Consider the following 16,241-nt stretch of genomic DNA (forward strand, 5'->3'; position numbering starts at 1 on the left):
AAGATAATAGAAAAGATACTGCTTCAGGAGAAATGGACTAATTTTCCTCATCTATGATTTTGCATTTTCCTGCTTAATCTTCCTTTGGGGGACTATGGGCCCTCTTCAAAGGGCTTATGAACATTAATAATTCCACTTTAATTATTAATATTACATACTAGAGGCCTGGTGCATGAAATTCATGCATGGGGGGGGAGTGTGTCCCTCAGCCCAGCCTGCACCCTCTCCAATCTGGGACCCCTCGAGGGATGTCCAACTGCTTGTTTAGGCCCGATCCTACTGGGATCGGGCCTAAACAGGCAGTGGGACATCCCTCTCACAATCCAGGACTGCTGGCTCCCAACTGCTCGCCTGCCAGCCTTCCTGATTGCCTCTAACCGCCTCTGCCTGCCAGCCTGATCACCCCCTAACCAATCCCCTGGCAGCCTGATTGATGCCTAACTGCTCCCCTGGCAGCCCGATTGTCCCCAACTGCCCTCCCCTGCAAGCCTGGGTTCCCCCCAACTGCCCTTCCCTGCAGGTCCAGTCGCCCCCAACTTCCCTCCTCTGCTGGCCCGGTTGCCCCTAACTGCCCTCCACTGCAGGCTTGATCGTCCCCAACTGCCCTCCCTTGCAGGCCTGGTCCCTCCCAACTTCCCTCCCCTGCTGGCCATCTTGTGTCCACATGGGGGCAGCTATCTTGTGTGTTGGAGTAATGGTCAATTTGCATATTACTCTTTTATTAGATAGGATTGCTCTGCTTTGGTTGAGGTAGGTAGTAGGAGTTTAGGATACAGACAGTGCCATTAAGTTGGGCCAGAAAGTTAGGGTCCTCTTATTTGCTGTTATACTATTGAATCTGCATGACTAGACCAGGCCCACCACTACACTGACTGCCATTTCCCCAGTTCATCACATATTATATCTGGTCTGCAACTTTCCTTCTATCAGATCCTTGTGTTAACATTTGAATTTGTAAACTCCGCCAGAACAAAGCTTGGGCTAGCATTCCACACTATAAATGAGTATTCCCCAGTAAAATTTTATTTTTTTAGAAGAAATCCATTTGAAGTATCAGTGTTTGCCTCATGTATTTTTTTAAGATCTGAGAAATGAATATATACATATTTGTTTACATATATGATCTAAGCCAAATTCCCCATTCTCATCATAACTAAGGAATGACATTGATAATGTGCCATTTCAGAGTCCTTCCTGCTACCTCTGATTAAGAAAAGCTATACTGTCCAGATGCAGTTACAGGCACTAGATTTATTCACCCACTTGTAATAACCAAAACCAAACGAAACCAAAAACAAGAGACAAAATACATGAAACAATCGTTTTCATGATAAAATATAAGTTTATATTTTCAAATAAACACAAAATGGACCAATTAATTCTGAATAAGTAGTAACAACTTTATTTTAACGCAAAGTGCTGAAATGCCAAAAATATTTTCAGCAACAAGATACCAAAAGTATGTATCTCATTAACATGAGCTGATTAAAAATGAGGCTGAAAAGTTCAATATAAGTCTTTATATATTTGAAACTTGAAAATCAATTTCCCCCAGAACTAATATTTAAATAACTTTAGCAGAATTTTATCTTCAAAAGTGGGACTCAAGTTTTATCTTCATTCTAAAAACCTGAATGCACAATTAACTGGGTTACAGTATACAATGATAAACTCTAACAGAAAAAATTTAAATATAAGAATTCCTTTTCAAACATTAAGTCCACATACTGCAAGCAGAAAACACGGTGTGATGATTTAATTCCTAGTGAAAAGGAAGTCTTGCATATGGTAGGCACTCTATATTTATTCAAATGGACCTAAAATTTACATCATTCCATGAACACTTAAATAGAGCTCATAATCTGTATAAAAGAGGTTTGCAAAATACTCTTGTGTGTGAAAGTGCTGTCTTTATAATCTGAAAACACTAAAACCCACCCGCCCACCTTATTTTGCAAGAATATATTGAATATTTTTATTTTATTCAACAAAGAGCATGGAAGTCCAACTTGGAATAATTCAATACTTGAAGTATACTTGGCTATGAAAAAAGCTTGTGAGTTTAACAAAACAACTTACTGAAGTCCCCAGTGTTATATTTTAGTAACACTGGGTAGCATCTATGATTCACAATTTTGTAAAGAATTCTGCTTAGGTTTTAAAATTTATGCACAAAACTTAAATGGGTAAGTAAATTAGTAATTATACTTTTGGCAATTTAAGCTCTAACTTAGGTTCAGTTTTTTAAAAGCCAATAATGTTCATGACAACATTTTAAGAGATCATTAATATTTTAAACTTAATTTTAGAATTAATGATGTCCTAAAAAGGCACTGTTTGTCATGCAATAAATTAGTCACATTTTTGAGAATTATAATTTCCTCTATCCATCAACTGTCCCAAGTAAAGCACATTTAAATGATATATTTCAACTAGCCTGAACTTTCAATGTTTAACTGAGTCCTATTTTTAGAAATTCACTCTTTTGAATATATCACACACAAGTCCAAGTGAAAACAAGTACATGTACACTCACGCACACACATGCACGCAAGCGTGCACACAGATGCCTAAATAACCACATAATACATGCAAGGTTTTCCAATTACTATTTTAAGACAATGACACACGAATATTCAAGGAGGTAACAATGGCAGCCATAATATTATGGCACCTTCATATTTGTGCTCCAAATACCAATACACATTAAAATTCAAAAACAAAAAAGGCACAAATATAGTGTTTCCCTATCTGAATCTAAAGAACAGTTTTCCAATGATTACTTTTGTATTTATCTAATGTTTAAAACCAGTCACTACTTTTTAAAAAAAGTTCTGTTAAGGTGACAAAAGAGAAACAGGAGCAGGCTGATAATCAAAAGGCAAGACTGCTCTGGACAGAATCTGTGCCTACTGAAAACAATGAATTTTAATAACAAAAAAAAGGCTATTAGAGCACTTATTTCAGAATACATTAACAGTTTTCTATCACAGCCTCAAGAACCCACACAATACCAAAAATATACATAATAAATAAAAAAAATAAATCAGCTACCATATGGTTCTGTTAGTATAAAGGTAGGCATTATATTATCTGAAAAGTGGACATTTCTACAAACATGGATCTTCTTACAGCACAGTGTTTGACGTTTTTGGTACAAAATGTACTACCAAACTAAAATAATACTTATAATAAAAACCTTAAGATTTGCAATAAACATGAAAACAAGTGAGGGAAATCTGAAATGTTCATTATATGGTATTAGTGAAGTCACTATAGTTAGAAATGTAGATTCAAGCAGTGAATTAATTCACAATGTGCCTTTGTGCATTTGATATACATGGGTACACCAGCATTTTTTTTATATATATGACAACAAAATTCTATAGCCCGAGGAAGGAGTTTTTGTTTTCTTATAAGACCCAGTCAAAATTTAAATTAAAATCTTAGTATATATGTATGTGGGCATGTATTTTTTTAAATTGTACATTGCAAATTTAATGAATTCAATCTTATGGTGAAGTTAAGAAAGTGAATTTCTGCTTACTATAGCACTGATGGAGACCATTAATATGTAAGAATCTTTCTTCTATCCCAAGGTATTCTTCCAATTTAAAACTTAAGTTAACATAACAAATACTCAATGAAATTACAAAGAACAAAATGAAGATATCTGAAGAAATAAGATCTTTCAAACTCGTTTGTTATGGACAACAAATGCGTATTTGAAAGTGTTGTTCAATGTAAATATGAATCACTCTTGATATATTAGAATTGCTCAGTGAGAATCTAACAAAGAAATACCAAAAAAAAAAAAACTATGTTAAGACCTCAGGCTTAATTATATTCCTTTTGTACTAAATTAAAAAACTAAATAAACAAATTATACAAATTTTAATCTGGAGAATAGTTATGTATGCAAATATATAGGTATGTGCATTTTTTTCCCAGTGACACACTTCCCCTTGTGGTCCAACATCAATCTTGTCTAAGAAGCATGCTGTCCCTATTTCAGGAAACCAGATGTAGAACAGACCTCCACTGTGAACAGAGCTATCCAACACTGAGCATGTGTATGTGTTTAAAGCTGAAATTCATTTATAATAAAGAACTGGCCCATGAAAAGCAGTTTATAAATAGTTTATCCTGTTCACATTATGCAGAATTTCAGTATCATTCACACACAATGTTAGTACAGTAACTGAAACAGAAAGGAAAAAACTAAGGGGATGGGGAAGGTTCAGAATGTGGCCTGACAAGTTTCTGAAGGTTCTCTCCTTTAGTCTGCAAATAATATCAGTTTGTTGTTTTTAGGAGAGTAGACCGTCCAGGATTCACTTATTGTTCAGATGCCTTCTCCAATGTGTGATAAAAAAAAGAGTGAATTTAATGATGATTAACTGAAATGGAAACCAATTTAACTATAATGAAGGATATCTTTATCTATTACATCACAAACAGCCAGTTACCTCCATCTGTCTTAAAAAATTATTTCAAAAGTTAAGACACAATTAACTATACCTTATTAATTCCCTCAAAAGCAAAAAAATATATGTACCATTCAGCATACAAAAGTTACACATTAAAAGTGCATATATCTCTCTCTTAATTGGCCCACTCATTGAATTTACATTTGGTCATCCTTACTTTTAACATGTACAGAATTCTTCATATAAATGCAGGCCACTATAAATTTAAAAAAAATTAATTCAGCACAAAACATGCTTTCTTCTTATTGAAATCTTATCCTCAATCAGTTCTCAATAATTGTAAACTTGGATAAACCCACAAAGAAACACAAAGGTTTGTTATGCTTCTTAGTTTTCTAGACAGTTAACATATAAACATCACAAATTCTACTAAAAATCTGGGCCAACTCATTGCATAATTGCCCCTGAAATGAAAAATAAATTAGAACTGAAGCTGTGTATTGCCATAACTTACCTTGAAGGTAAGCAGGTTCTCCTGTATTTATAGAACTCAGACTGGAGACATTAACAGTTATCTCCAATACAAGTGCTTTTAAGAAGCTAGTCTTAAACTTTGAGATAGCATAGCACAAACCCTAGAAAATTAATTTTGTTTTTCTGAAGCTAATGGAAGATCCTTTTGAAACTTAGTATCTTCAGTTGTCAATATTACTGCATTATGGAGCTAGTGCAATCCTGCATAGCCTTGGTCAAAATGACAAGGCACAATAAAAAAATTAAAGTATCATATGAACAAGAGAAGTCACTGGAGATAATTTAAGGCCTTGAAGTGAATTAGAGTATAGTCAGTCTAATTTAAAGCTGAAGAATAAACCATAAATTATCCACTTGAAATGCAAGCCATATGCTTTTTTAGCTTCTGTTCCGTGGACAAGACAACAGAAACAACTCTTGCTTATGGTTTGTCTATTAGAATCCTTCTGGACCTGGAGGAATAAAAGTCAATTCCATTTTTCTACAGTTCATGGAAGATTTCAGGACTGTTTTAGCCGTTTGCGTGGAATGCCAAACTGTGGACACTGAGCAGATGCTAGTGCTCGGAAGGCTTCTGCTACTAAATGAGGGTGAGATTGAATCATGGACTTCCACCCTGATGTTTCCATTATGTCTGTTGCTTGGCTGAAAAATAAAATTAAGAGATGTTTGTTAAAGAATACTTTTCAAAATGCATTGTTGTATTGTCAATTTTTTTAATTTACGGATTTCAAAATGTTTTCAACACTCTGCCTCTGTATGTATTCAAACCACTTGAATTCATTAAAATATCATTCACAAAATACCTTAGTAGTATTTCTGTAACAATTGAAACTATTAGAATTTTCTGGAAATTCTATTATCCTGAAGCATGTGACACTTGTCCCCACAGTTTCATTCCCATTGTTACCATTTCTGAAGTGGCTCTTTCAAGAGCTCTTTTCCCTGGCTTACACTCAGGTTTTTTTCTAGAGTTGCAACTTTTGCCATCTACTCTTTTAACATTCATTACTCATCCTATCTCATCCATTCTTCACAATTTTAGCTATCATATTCAATGGTGACAACTACTGATTTGCTAAATCCTAAGTCTCCTACAAGGTTCATTCCCAACCACTTGTACTCTTTACTTGGATGTGTTTCAAGTTCTATAAAGTCAGCATTGTTAGATAAGAACTCAACATATCACTCCTATCCCCAAATTCTTCCTCTGTCATTTCCAGTCAGCTAATGCTTCCACCATCATCCAGTGAAAGTCAGAAACCTGGTTACCATCCTAGACCCTTTCCTTTCCAATCAATCATCAAAGCTCTGATGATTAATAAAAACACAAACCTGATCGGGCCCTGCCCTAGGCTGAAATCTTTTACTGGATTAATCTTTGAGTAATGTCTTAAAAAGCCCTTAATGTTAACTTACATGGCTTCCAGGATCTTATCCCTGCCTGCTTTCTCCAGCTTCTCACAACCTCTCTTTCACTCCATACTGTTGTTTCTTACCACCTAATCTCTGCATACCTGGTTCCCTTTTTCTGGGATACACTTTTCCACCTCTTCCCTCTTCTTTACCAAGGTACCTCCTACTAATGCTTCAGGTCTTTATTTATAGAATTCCTTGAAAAGGCTTTCTCTGACACCTAGATTAGGTTAGGTTCCTTTGCTATATGCTCGGATGGGTACGCTATACTTTACCTATCATCACACTTTATTTCAAATACTTGTTTAATTACCATTTATCTCCTGCTAAACCACAGACTCTGGGAAGCCAGGGAAAACATTTATCATATTCACTATTATATTCTTGACTAGTGGCCCGGTGCACGAAATTCCTGCACATTAAAAGGGGATTAATTAGAGGAAATAATTTAATATTGCTATTTGCCCTTTCTCTATAATAGAAGTGTCAGAGATGAAAGAAAATTAGTAAAATGTATATGAAAACCTTCCTCCTGTCGGAGTCTGGGGCACACCACGGGACCCAGAGTCAAGTCCCCACCCACCCACATGCGCCTCAAAATTGCGTGAGACCCAGACCCAGCCACCACCCCTCTCATTGGGATAGATCCAGACCTGGATAGTCCCACCCTTGTCAAGCCCCACCAGGCAGGGAACATAGCCTCAAGTCCCCTGGCCCGGCGCAGGACTGGGGGGGCATGGCCTGAGGTCCCCCGGCCCAGACCGGGGTGGGGGGGCATGCCTTGAGGTCCCCCATCAAGTCCCACCAGGTGTGGGACATGGCCTGAGATCCCCTGTCAAGCCTCACTGGGTGGGGGGCATGGCCTGAGGTCCCCTGTCAAGCCCCACCACGCAGGGGGGTGGGGGGCGGGCACAGCCTCAGGTCCCCCGGCCCAGTACTGGGAGGGGGGAACAGCCTCAGATCCCCTGTCAAGCCCCATTGGCAGGGGGGTGCAGCCTCAGGTCCCCCCTGTGCGGGGGACTTGGCCTGAGTTCCCCTGACCCAGCACTGGGGGTGCACCTTGAGGTCCCGTCAAACCCCGCCAGGCAGGGGGGCACAGCCTCAGGTCCCCTGGCTTGGTGCTGGGGCGGGGGGTGCAACCTGAGGTCCCCCAGCCTGGTGCCGGGGTGGGGGGCACAGCCTGAGGTCCCCTAGCCCAGCACCAGGACGGGAAGCGCACCTTGAGATCCCCTGTAAAGCCCTGCCAGCCTGAGGTCCCCTGTCAAGCCTCATGGGGGTGGGGTAGGGCGTAGCCTCAGGTCCCTGCTGATTGCTTGTTAAGACTCCTTATGGGAACTTGGCCTCAGCTGTGGGTGAGCCATCTTTGTGATGGAGTGATGGTTAATTAGCATATTCCCTCTTTATTAGATAGGATATTGAGCACAGTGCCTTGGGCCATATTTACTGAATAAATATAAATACCTATAAAATGAATGATTACTGCCTTTAGGCTTCTGTACTATAAGTTATCCTTTCTGTCTGCAATGCCTGTTATTTCCTTTTTAGTTCCTCTAATTCCTCTTCATATTTTAAGGCACATCTGACATCTCCAGTAAGCCATCCCTAAACCTCCAGCACATAACCTTCTTTTACCACACTGCTTACCATAGTATTAAAAAACTAGAGGCCCGGGGAACGAAATTCGTGCCGGGGGGGGGGGGGGGGGGGAGAGGGTGTCCTTCAGCCCGGCCTGAGCCCTCTCGCAGTCCAGGACCCCTAGTGGGAATGGCTGCCTGCCAACTTAGGCCCGATCCCCATAGGGCCTAAGCTGGCAGTCAGACATCCCTCTTGCAGTACAGGTCTCTCACAGTCTGGGACCCCTCGCTCCTTACAGCCTGCCTGCAGGGGAGGTGGGAAAGGCTCCTGCCACTGCCACTGCACTCTCTAGCCAGAAGCCAGGCTCGCTGCTCCTTAGCGCTGCTGCAGGGGCAGGAGAGGCTTCCACCACTGCTGCTGCGCTCACCAGCTGTGAGCCCGGCTTGGCTTCTGGCTGAGCGGCGGTCCCCTGTGGGAGTGCACTGACCACCAGTGGGCAGCTCCTGCACTGAGTGTCTGCCCCCTGGTGGTCAGTGCGCATCATAGTAACCATTTATTCTAGTCTTTCCACCATAATGGTTGCTTAGACTTTTATTATATAGATAACATATTCATATATTTGTTTCTTTCATTAGATTTCTATCTATATATAAATGACATATTCATATATTTGTTTATTTTATTAGACAAATTTCTCAAGAATAGGGACTTTTCCTCATAATTGTTTTTAAAGGCAGCACATTAGCATGGTGTTTGAGTCACAATAGATACAAGGTACATGTTTGTTAAACTAAACAGTAGCTAATAATAAAACTACCTTATTTGCCTGACATCAGAGTACCAATGTGTTTATAATTTCAACTATAGTTGTTTAGAATCACACAGATATCTCTTAATATACCTGACATTTTCACTTATTTAACAAATATCTACTGAAGGTCTGTACATACAACAGCTTCTTCAGGGGATATTAAAATATTCTGATATTTTTTGACATTGAAAAAGTTATACAAAGTAAAATATTTTCTTAACAGAATAAAACTAGAGCTTGTAAGTGGCTAAGTACAAAGGATCATAAAATTGTCATTTGTTGCATACACATTATGTTTTAAATTTAAACTGATTTTTGTCTAGATGACATACCATAATGATAACATAATTATCACACTGATCAATATTCAGAAAAACCAATAAACTAAAAGTAATCACTTATTTTTACTTTCAGAAAAGAGAACTCACAAACTGATAGGAATTCAGTTAACTTCACACATAGCAAAACAAATTAAAACAATAGGAAATAATTAAGTAAAATAACATTCATTTTATTGTCTCTAACACGGACTTCTCTGACTTTCTTTTATCCACTTGTCTTTTTTGACATACTTTTATCAACTTTTGATAACTTGCAAAAATGGAATTTAAGGGTTTACAAGCAAAAACGAATCAAAAGATGCAACTTTCAACCTATCAACTCTTTATCCTTTTTTATTTTGAATAATTATAAAGAATAAAAAATGCTCCCTAAAAATGGGAGAAGAAAACAAAGAAAGGAATAATAAGTTCTAATATTCAGAAAGTCTGGACTTAGAAAAGATATAAGAACTATGCTACCTCTTACAGTTTTACCAGGAAAAGTAAAGATCAAATTACTCCCATTTTTAGAATATTAGGCAGCTGGCTTAATAAAGCATTCAATGCAAAGTATTTGGCTAACCTAAGAAGCAATGGGTTAGCATTCAAATGTGAAGATACTTAGGGCAAATATGAAGGGTACATTCCTCAGAGAATAAAATGAACATTTTCCATATTCTTAGAAATGCTTTCTGAAGGGACAGGAAAAGGATCTCCAGTAGCCATTGAAATACCTGGACTCAGCTACATACTATGTGAGCATATGTGCTTAATAAATTAGGGCATTCATCTCAGTTCACATTAGCAGCTGATCTTCAAGGGGGCATAGCCTCAAGAATCCACTAAGTTAGTGAAATTATTATTTCTTTTTAAATAACCAGCAGTTTACTCCATATAACTAATATCTGGATTCCTACTTATTGTAGATGAACAAAAGGCCTATGCAAACACTTAATTCTATGTAGGCAGATCAACTTTAAGTCAGAAACTGATGTCATCTTACTTGCTGTTCCAGTTTTTCCCATCTTTGCACCCAAGCTGTCGAAGTACACTGCACCTGCATTGAAGATTTAAACACACTTAAAAAAGTCTGGTGAAAAACATTGAAGGTGTCATGCCGCTGAAATACAAGCATAGCTTACCTATTAATAAAGTCTATGGCTTGTGCTTTCAACTGTTCTGCACTGTGCAAATCTGCAAGGACAAGGGTATCAGCAACATTTTCCACTGAGAGGTTACTACACAGAGCTTCTTCACACAGGACCTTCAGCCGTTCCAGTGCATACTATTCAAAAGGAAAACAACCATTAAACATTTATTGAAAATAACAAGTTTTAAATACATGATAGTTGGACTTAGGAAATAAAGCACATTATACTTTGAGCTAAGGGTATTTTAAAAGTCTCTAAATTATTTTTAACCTAATATGAAGAAAATATTAATGAATATATTCAAGAGAAAAACCAATTTTCTTTAGGAAATTTCAATTTCTATAAGTGTAAAATAGGGTTTAATTCTTAAAAAACACACTCACCTTATTACTCAATACTTTTAATGAGTACAGTTCTCTTCTCTATTATTATGAACATGTGTGTACCAACCAGTACACTCACTGCATGTGTCACAATCCAATCTTAAAGAATGAATTACAAAGCTAAAGAAATCATATTCATAACCACTAAAAATCTTGTGTATATGTTATAACATCTTTAGTAGCTTTATTGAGGTCTAATTAACATACAATAAACTGCACTTATTAAAATTTATACTTTGATAAGTTTGTAGAAATATAATCACCATTAAATCAAGATAGTGAACATATTAATCATCCCAAGTTTCCTCCTACACCTTTGTAATCCTTCTCTTTCACCCCATCCCAAGCCAACACCTCACATGCTTTCTACTGCTAAAATTTTGTCCACAAAGTATAATTATTTTGAGATTCACGCGTGTTGTTGCCTGTGCATCAAAAGGTTAATGCTTTTTATTGCTGAGTAATATTCCATTGTATATAAACACACCACAATTTGTTTATCCATTCATCTGTTAATGAACATTTGGGTGCTTCTAGTTTTTAGCTATTACAAAGAAAGCTTCTATAAACCTTCATATATAAGTCATTATATGGGCATATACTTTCTTTTCTCTTGGATAAAAACCTGAAAATGGGTTCATTGGGTCATATGGCAAGTGTACAATGTTTTAAGGAACAGCCAGTCTTTCAAAATGGTTGTACCACTTTATATTCCCATCAGCAGTGTATGACAGTCCTAATTCTTCCACAGCTTTGGTCTGTGTAATTTCTAGTTATTATGATATGTGTGTAAAAGAATCTTGTGATAATTTTAATTTACATTTCTCTAATGGCTAATGATGTTGAGCATCTTCTGACATTGATTGACATTATTTTGGAAAAAGGCTGTTCAAATATTTTCTATTTTTAGAAATAACATTGCTTTTTTTAAAATTGAGTTTTGAGAGTTCTTTATATAATCTGAAATAAAAGTCCTTTATCAGATATCTTCTGAATAAAAGTCATGCATCAAATATATACTGTGAAAATATTTTCTCTCAATCTGTTACTAGTCTTTTTGTTTTCCCATGACTTTTGCAGAAAGAAGTTTTAAATTGTATTGAAGTCCAATTATCAAATTTTTAATTTTATGTAGTACTAGGGGCCCAGTGCACAAATTCATGCACCTTGAAAGGAACTGTGGGCCGCGAGGCTGTGGTAGGCACAGGGGTGGGTCTCAGTGCATCCTCCCCGGCCCCGCCCGGCCCCTCCTGCCATGGCCCCCAGTCCCATCTGCTGGCAGCCCTGCTCCCGCTGCCACCGCTCCCACGTGATGGCGCCAGCCCCGCTCGCACCCACTGACGGCACGGAGTGATTGGGGCTGGTGCTGGCTGCGGGTGCGAGTGGGGCCGGCACCGGCAGTGGGTGCGAGAGGTGGCTGCCGGCCCCGATCGCCCCTCAGGAGCAGGGGGAGGTGAAGAAGCCCTGAGGGGTAATCGGGGCCTGGTGCTGCCACTCGCACCCACTGATGGCTCTGAGTGATTGGGCCTGGTGCCAGGCGCCGGCAGCAGGTGCGAGCAGCGGCTCTGGCGCCAGCAGTGGATGTAAGCGGCGGCACCAGCGCCGGCTGCAGGTGCAAGCAGGGCCGGTGCCAAAAATTTTAATAATATTCAGATTTCCAGTCCATAAACAAGATTTATCTCTCCATTTATTTTGGCCTGCCTGCATTTCACTTTGAAATTAATTGTAATTTTCTGTATACATATCTTGAACATTTTTTGTCTATGTATTTATTTATGCCTATGTATTTAATATAGTTGATGCTAATGTAAATAGCATTTTTAATTTAAATTTTTATTGAGATAGTTATAGATTCATGTTCAGTTGTACAACATAATAGATTCTATACACATTTGGCTCAGTTCCCCTCAATGTTAACATTCCACAAAACAAGTATAATAACACTTTGCATACACACACACACACACACACGCACACACATTCACATATGCATATACATGGATGAAAGTCGCATGACAATACTTTTGGAGAAAGCTCCCAATGTGCTCTCAGGATTGAAAACTACTGGCTTTAAGATTTTTTGGCATTTTTGCACTGTTTCCCTACATTAAAAAAATCACCATCATAAAAGAGCATAAAATTATCATTATTTTCTCTTACTACACTATTAAATTAAAAAATCAATCTATAAATACAGAGAATTGAATTAGTCAATATAAAAAATTTTTAATTATATACGCTATTGTGTGTGTTCTTATAAAACAGTAAAGATGCACTAAACAACTGAGTTTATAATTTAATCTCCCATAAAAAATTTACTTTCTTCCATATAAAGATATTTTTGTCTTACTGATTAAAAAAAAATCTCACTTCCTTATTTATCCTATTGTATGCTATTTTTTAATACTCTCAAGAGCCACCTACAAATAGTATAAATTAATCCAATATTTCAAATTATTTGGGGTTTTCATTTGATGACAGTGTCTAGATATATCAGAAGCTTGAGGACATTTTTCAGCAATGTCTAGATATATCAGAAGCTTGAGGACATTTTTCAGCTCTTTAAGACCTAATTACTTACTTTGTCTGCAGCTGCCAACAAGTTGTCAGCCATTTTGTCAAGGTTTGGTGCTTTCCCTGTGTAAATGAATCTCATCATTTCTTTAAAAACCTCGGGGTCTACATCGTTTATTTCCACTCGATTCTGATATTGAAAACAACACAAAAGAGTTATACTTAAAGAACACAGATACGCAAACAAACCAAGGAGAAACTTTGACAATAATTTAAAAGCCCCAAATCTGTACAACTCAAATATAGATTATTTTAAAATTTATCTTCAGTAAGCTATGCAGGCAAAGTGAAACACTCAGATCTAAGAGGAAAGTATATGCACCAAAGACTACCTGTAGAAATATAAATCCAATTTCTTAATTTAAAAGAGTAAAACAAAAGTCTGTAGGCCAAACAAAATACATCTGCATGCAGTTTCTGACCTCTACCTTAGAGAAAGATGTCTATTAAGTTTTTCTTTGCAGAATTCCTAACCTGTAATACAATGCCTAAGATCCTGTAACCACCTTTAAGCAAAAGAATGGCCAGGCATCTTACTTAATAGACAAACATGTAAATTGACCATACCTCCGCTATGCCCACAGCCAATCAGAGTGAGTATGCAAATTAGAAGGCCAAAGATGGCTGCTGCCCAGCTGCTCCAGGCACGGAGTGGCCAGGCGGGGCAGGATGCCTGTTATGAGAGGGAGGGCGGGGGCACGTGAAGGGATCTACAGGAGCAGAGTGCTGCAGCGAAGACAAGACTGCAGACTCCGGAGTCTGCAGCGAAGATGAAGATGACAGACTCCGGCTGGAGTCTGCAGCAAAGATGAAGATGGCAGTCTGCAGCAAAGATGGCAAACTCTGGCCGGAGTCAACAGCAAAGACGAAGACAGCAGACTCCAGCTGGAGTCTGCAGTGAAGCCACGAAGACAAACCAGCTGGAGTCTGAAGCGAAGAAGATGGCAGACTCCGGCCAGAGTCTGAAGCAAAGATGAAGATGGCAGTCTGCAGCAAAGATGGCAAACTCTGGCCGGAGTCAACAGCAAAGACGAAGACGGCAGACTCCGGCCGGAGTCTGCAGTGAAGCAGCGAAGAGTCTGCAGCAAAGATGAAGAAGGCAGACTCTGGCTGGAGCAAAGGCCTGGGTCCCGGGTACCAGAGGAAAACCGGTGCTGGAAGCCAAGGGAAGGAAGGCCTATTGCACAAATCTCTTCATGCAACGGGCCTCTAGTATGAGATAATTCCAGAGCACCCATTACACCTCAGAACTCTTCCCTTTGCAAAATGGCATGTACTATTATCTACTGGCACCTCACCTCTTTGCTTAACACATGCTCAAATCCAAAAAGGACTAGTTCCTTTTTTATTCCTCTATCTTTGTAAATTTGGTTTCTTTCCTGGGATTAATCAAGCTAAATATCAAACAGTAAACAACAGTAAACTTTTTGAACCTTTGCTGACAATAGCACTTGACACATCATTGATGTAGCTTTTACTTGGAAGTGATCAGAAAGTTGATCATAGTACCTGCCCAGACCAACAATCAAAGGAAAGAAAACAGCTATTTTGTTGCAGCCTCTAGTTCTTCAGAAAGAATAAAGCTGAGCCCACATAAACCCTGGAGTCGTCCAATTGGAGCACTAAGGATGGATCACATGTAAAGCAACCAGCAAACAATCAACCTCTGATCTTTAATCTGGCATTTCAAGATGACAGGTGACAGAGAAACACCTGGGAAAACCAAATAGGTATTATTTTGATTATAGCTAATTTATAATAATGTAATTTATGCCATTTTTTGTTAAATCTAATAAATAGCAACTTATTTTAGTGGTTAAAACGTAGGCATTATTTTTGCTCTAAAAAACAAATTCCAAAATCAACTAATAAAATCTAGAAAGGAGAAATATACTTCTTTCTTTATTATGTTTTTATTGCTTTTTAGAGAGAGAGGGAGATAGAGAAATAGAAACATTGATGAAAGAGAGAGACGTTGATTGGCTGCCTCCTGCCCACCCCCTACTGGGGATCTAGCCCACAACCTAGGTATGTGCCCTCACAAGGAATTGAACCAGGAACCTCTTGGTTCATGGGCTGATGCTCAATCACTGACCCACACCGGCTGGGCAAGAAATATACTTCTTAACCAGAGAACTCCCAAATAGCTATGGCCAAGAACAGTCCTTTGATAACTACCCTTTTGGATAAGAACTACCTACTTATTTTTCTACCAAATGGGCACCCAAATAGCTATTATTTGGAATATTCATCAACTTTAGGTTACACTGACTGTTCTGCTAGAGAACCCATTTTTCCCATCTTTCTATTTTTTTTCTAAAATCATAGTATAACAATTGAGAACATGCACTGTTACTTTTAAAATATACAGTCCACTATTCTACTTTTGCACAAATTTATTGTTAACCCTTAAACTATGGTTACCTTTTTGCTTTCTTCCATTTCATGTTCAAACATTGCATTAAAAACTGGGGATCGAGCTGTAACAAGATTAAGCATCATTATTTAATGCACACATTTATAAGAGAAATGTACTATATTACCCAAAAGTAGAAAGTACCTGCAAGTACAGATTTATGAGCTCTAAATTCGTGTCCTCTCACAAAAAAACTGCAATCTGTAAATCTTGTGTTTTCCCAGAGATTACCTAAATCTTCTGCTAGTCGACATTCAGGAACCTTCAAAGTATTTGTATTAGTATGCCCTGATATATTTACTGAATCTTGGACCACACTCACCTAATAAAAAAGGGACAGTAAGAAAAACACTTTTACAATTTAATATCAATAATTAGTTACTAAGACTATACTTAAATTTCTTATCATTAAAATTATTTGAATAAGTAAATGCATTCCTGCTAAAGATGCTAATACCTGATAATTGAATTTAAGGATACAGTTTAAAGGTTGTAAAACTACAGTCTAGGATATGCAATTTGGGAAGTATTTTAAGTGCTATTCCTACATGTTTCCACTCTGGTAAAACTGATTTAAGTATATGGTTAAATTGATTTAAATTTTAAAGTATAAGAATTCTCACAAAAGCAA

General features: G+C 38.0%; 1 protein-coding gene across 3 annotated transcripts in view; it reads right to left on the minus strand.

The window, feature by feature from the left end:
• Nucleotides 1–1,379: 1,379 nt before the first annotated feature.
• The window catches only part of SPOPL (speckle type BTB/POZ protein like), a 69,165-nt gene continuing 54,303 nt past the window's right edge, over nucleotides 1,380–16,241 (minus strand). For 2 of the 3 annotated variants that reach the window (XM_080667771.1, XM_080667770.1), the window contains 6 exons: nucleotides 15,755–15,932; nucleotides 15,619–15,674; nucleotides 13,202–13,324; nucleotides 10,229–10,371; nucleotides 10,090–10,143; nucleotides 1,380–5,609 (listed from right to left, as the gene is read on the minus strand). In XM_080667771.1, the coding sequence (XP_080523897.1) occupies nucleotides 5,465–5,609; nucleotides 10,090–10,143; nucleotides 10,229–10,371; nucleotides 13,202–13,324; nucleotides 15,619–15,674; nucleotides 15,755–15,932 (699 nt within the window). In that variant the 3' untranslated portion in view covers nucleotides 1,380–5,464. The remainder of the gene's footprint in view (nucleotides 5,610–10,089; nucleotides 10,144–10,228; nucleotides 10,372–13,201; nucleotides 13,325–15,618; nucleotides 15,675–15,754; nucleotides 15,933–16,241) is intronic. The other variant, XM_080667772.1, reaches the window with a different exon arrangement.

The sequence above is a fragment of the Plecotus auritus genome (genome assembly GCF_963455305.1).
Source record: "Plecotus auritus genome assembly, chromosome: 5".
In the NCBI taxonomy this organism is placed as follows: domain Eukaryota; kingdom Metazoa; phylum Chordata; class Mammalia; order Chiroptera; family Vespertilionidae; genus Plecotus; species Plecotus auritus.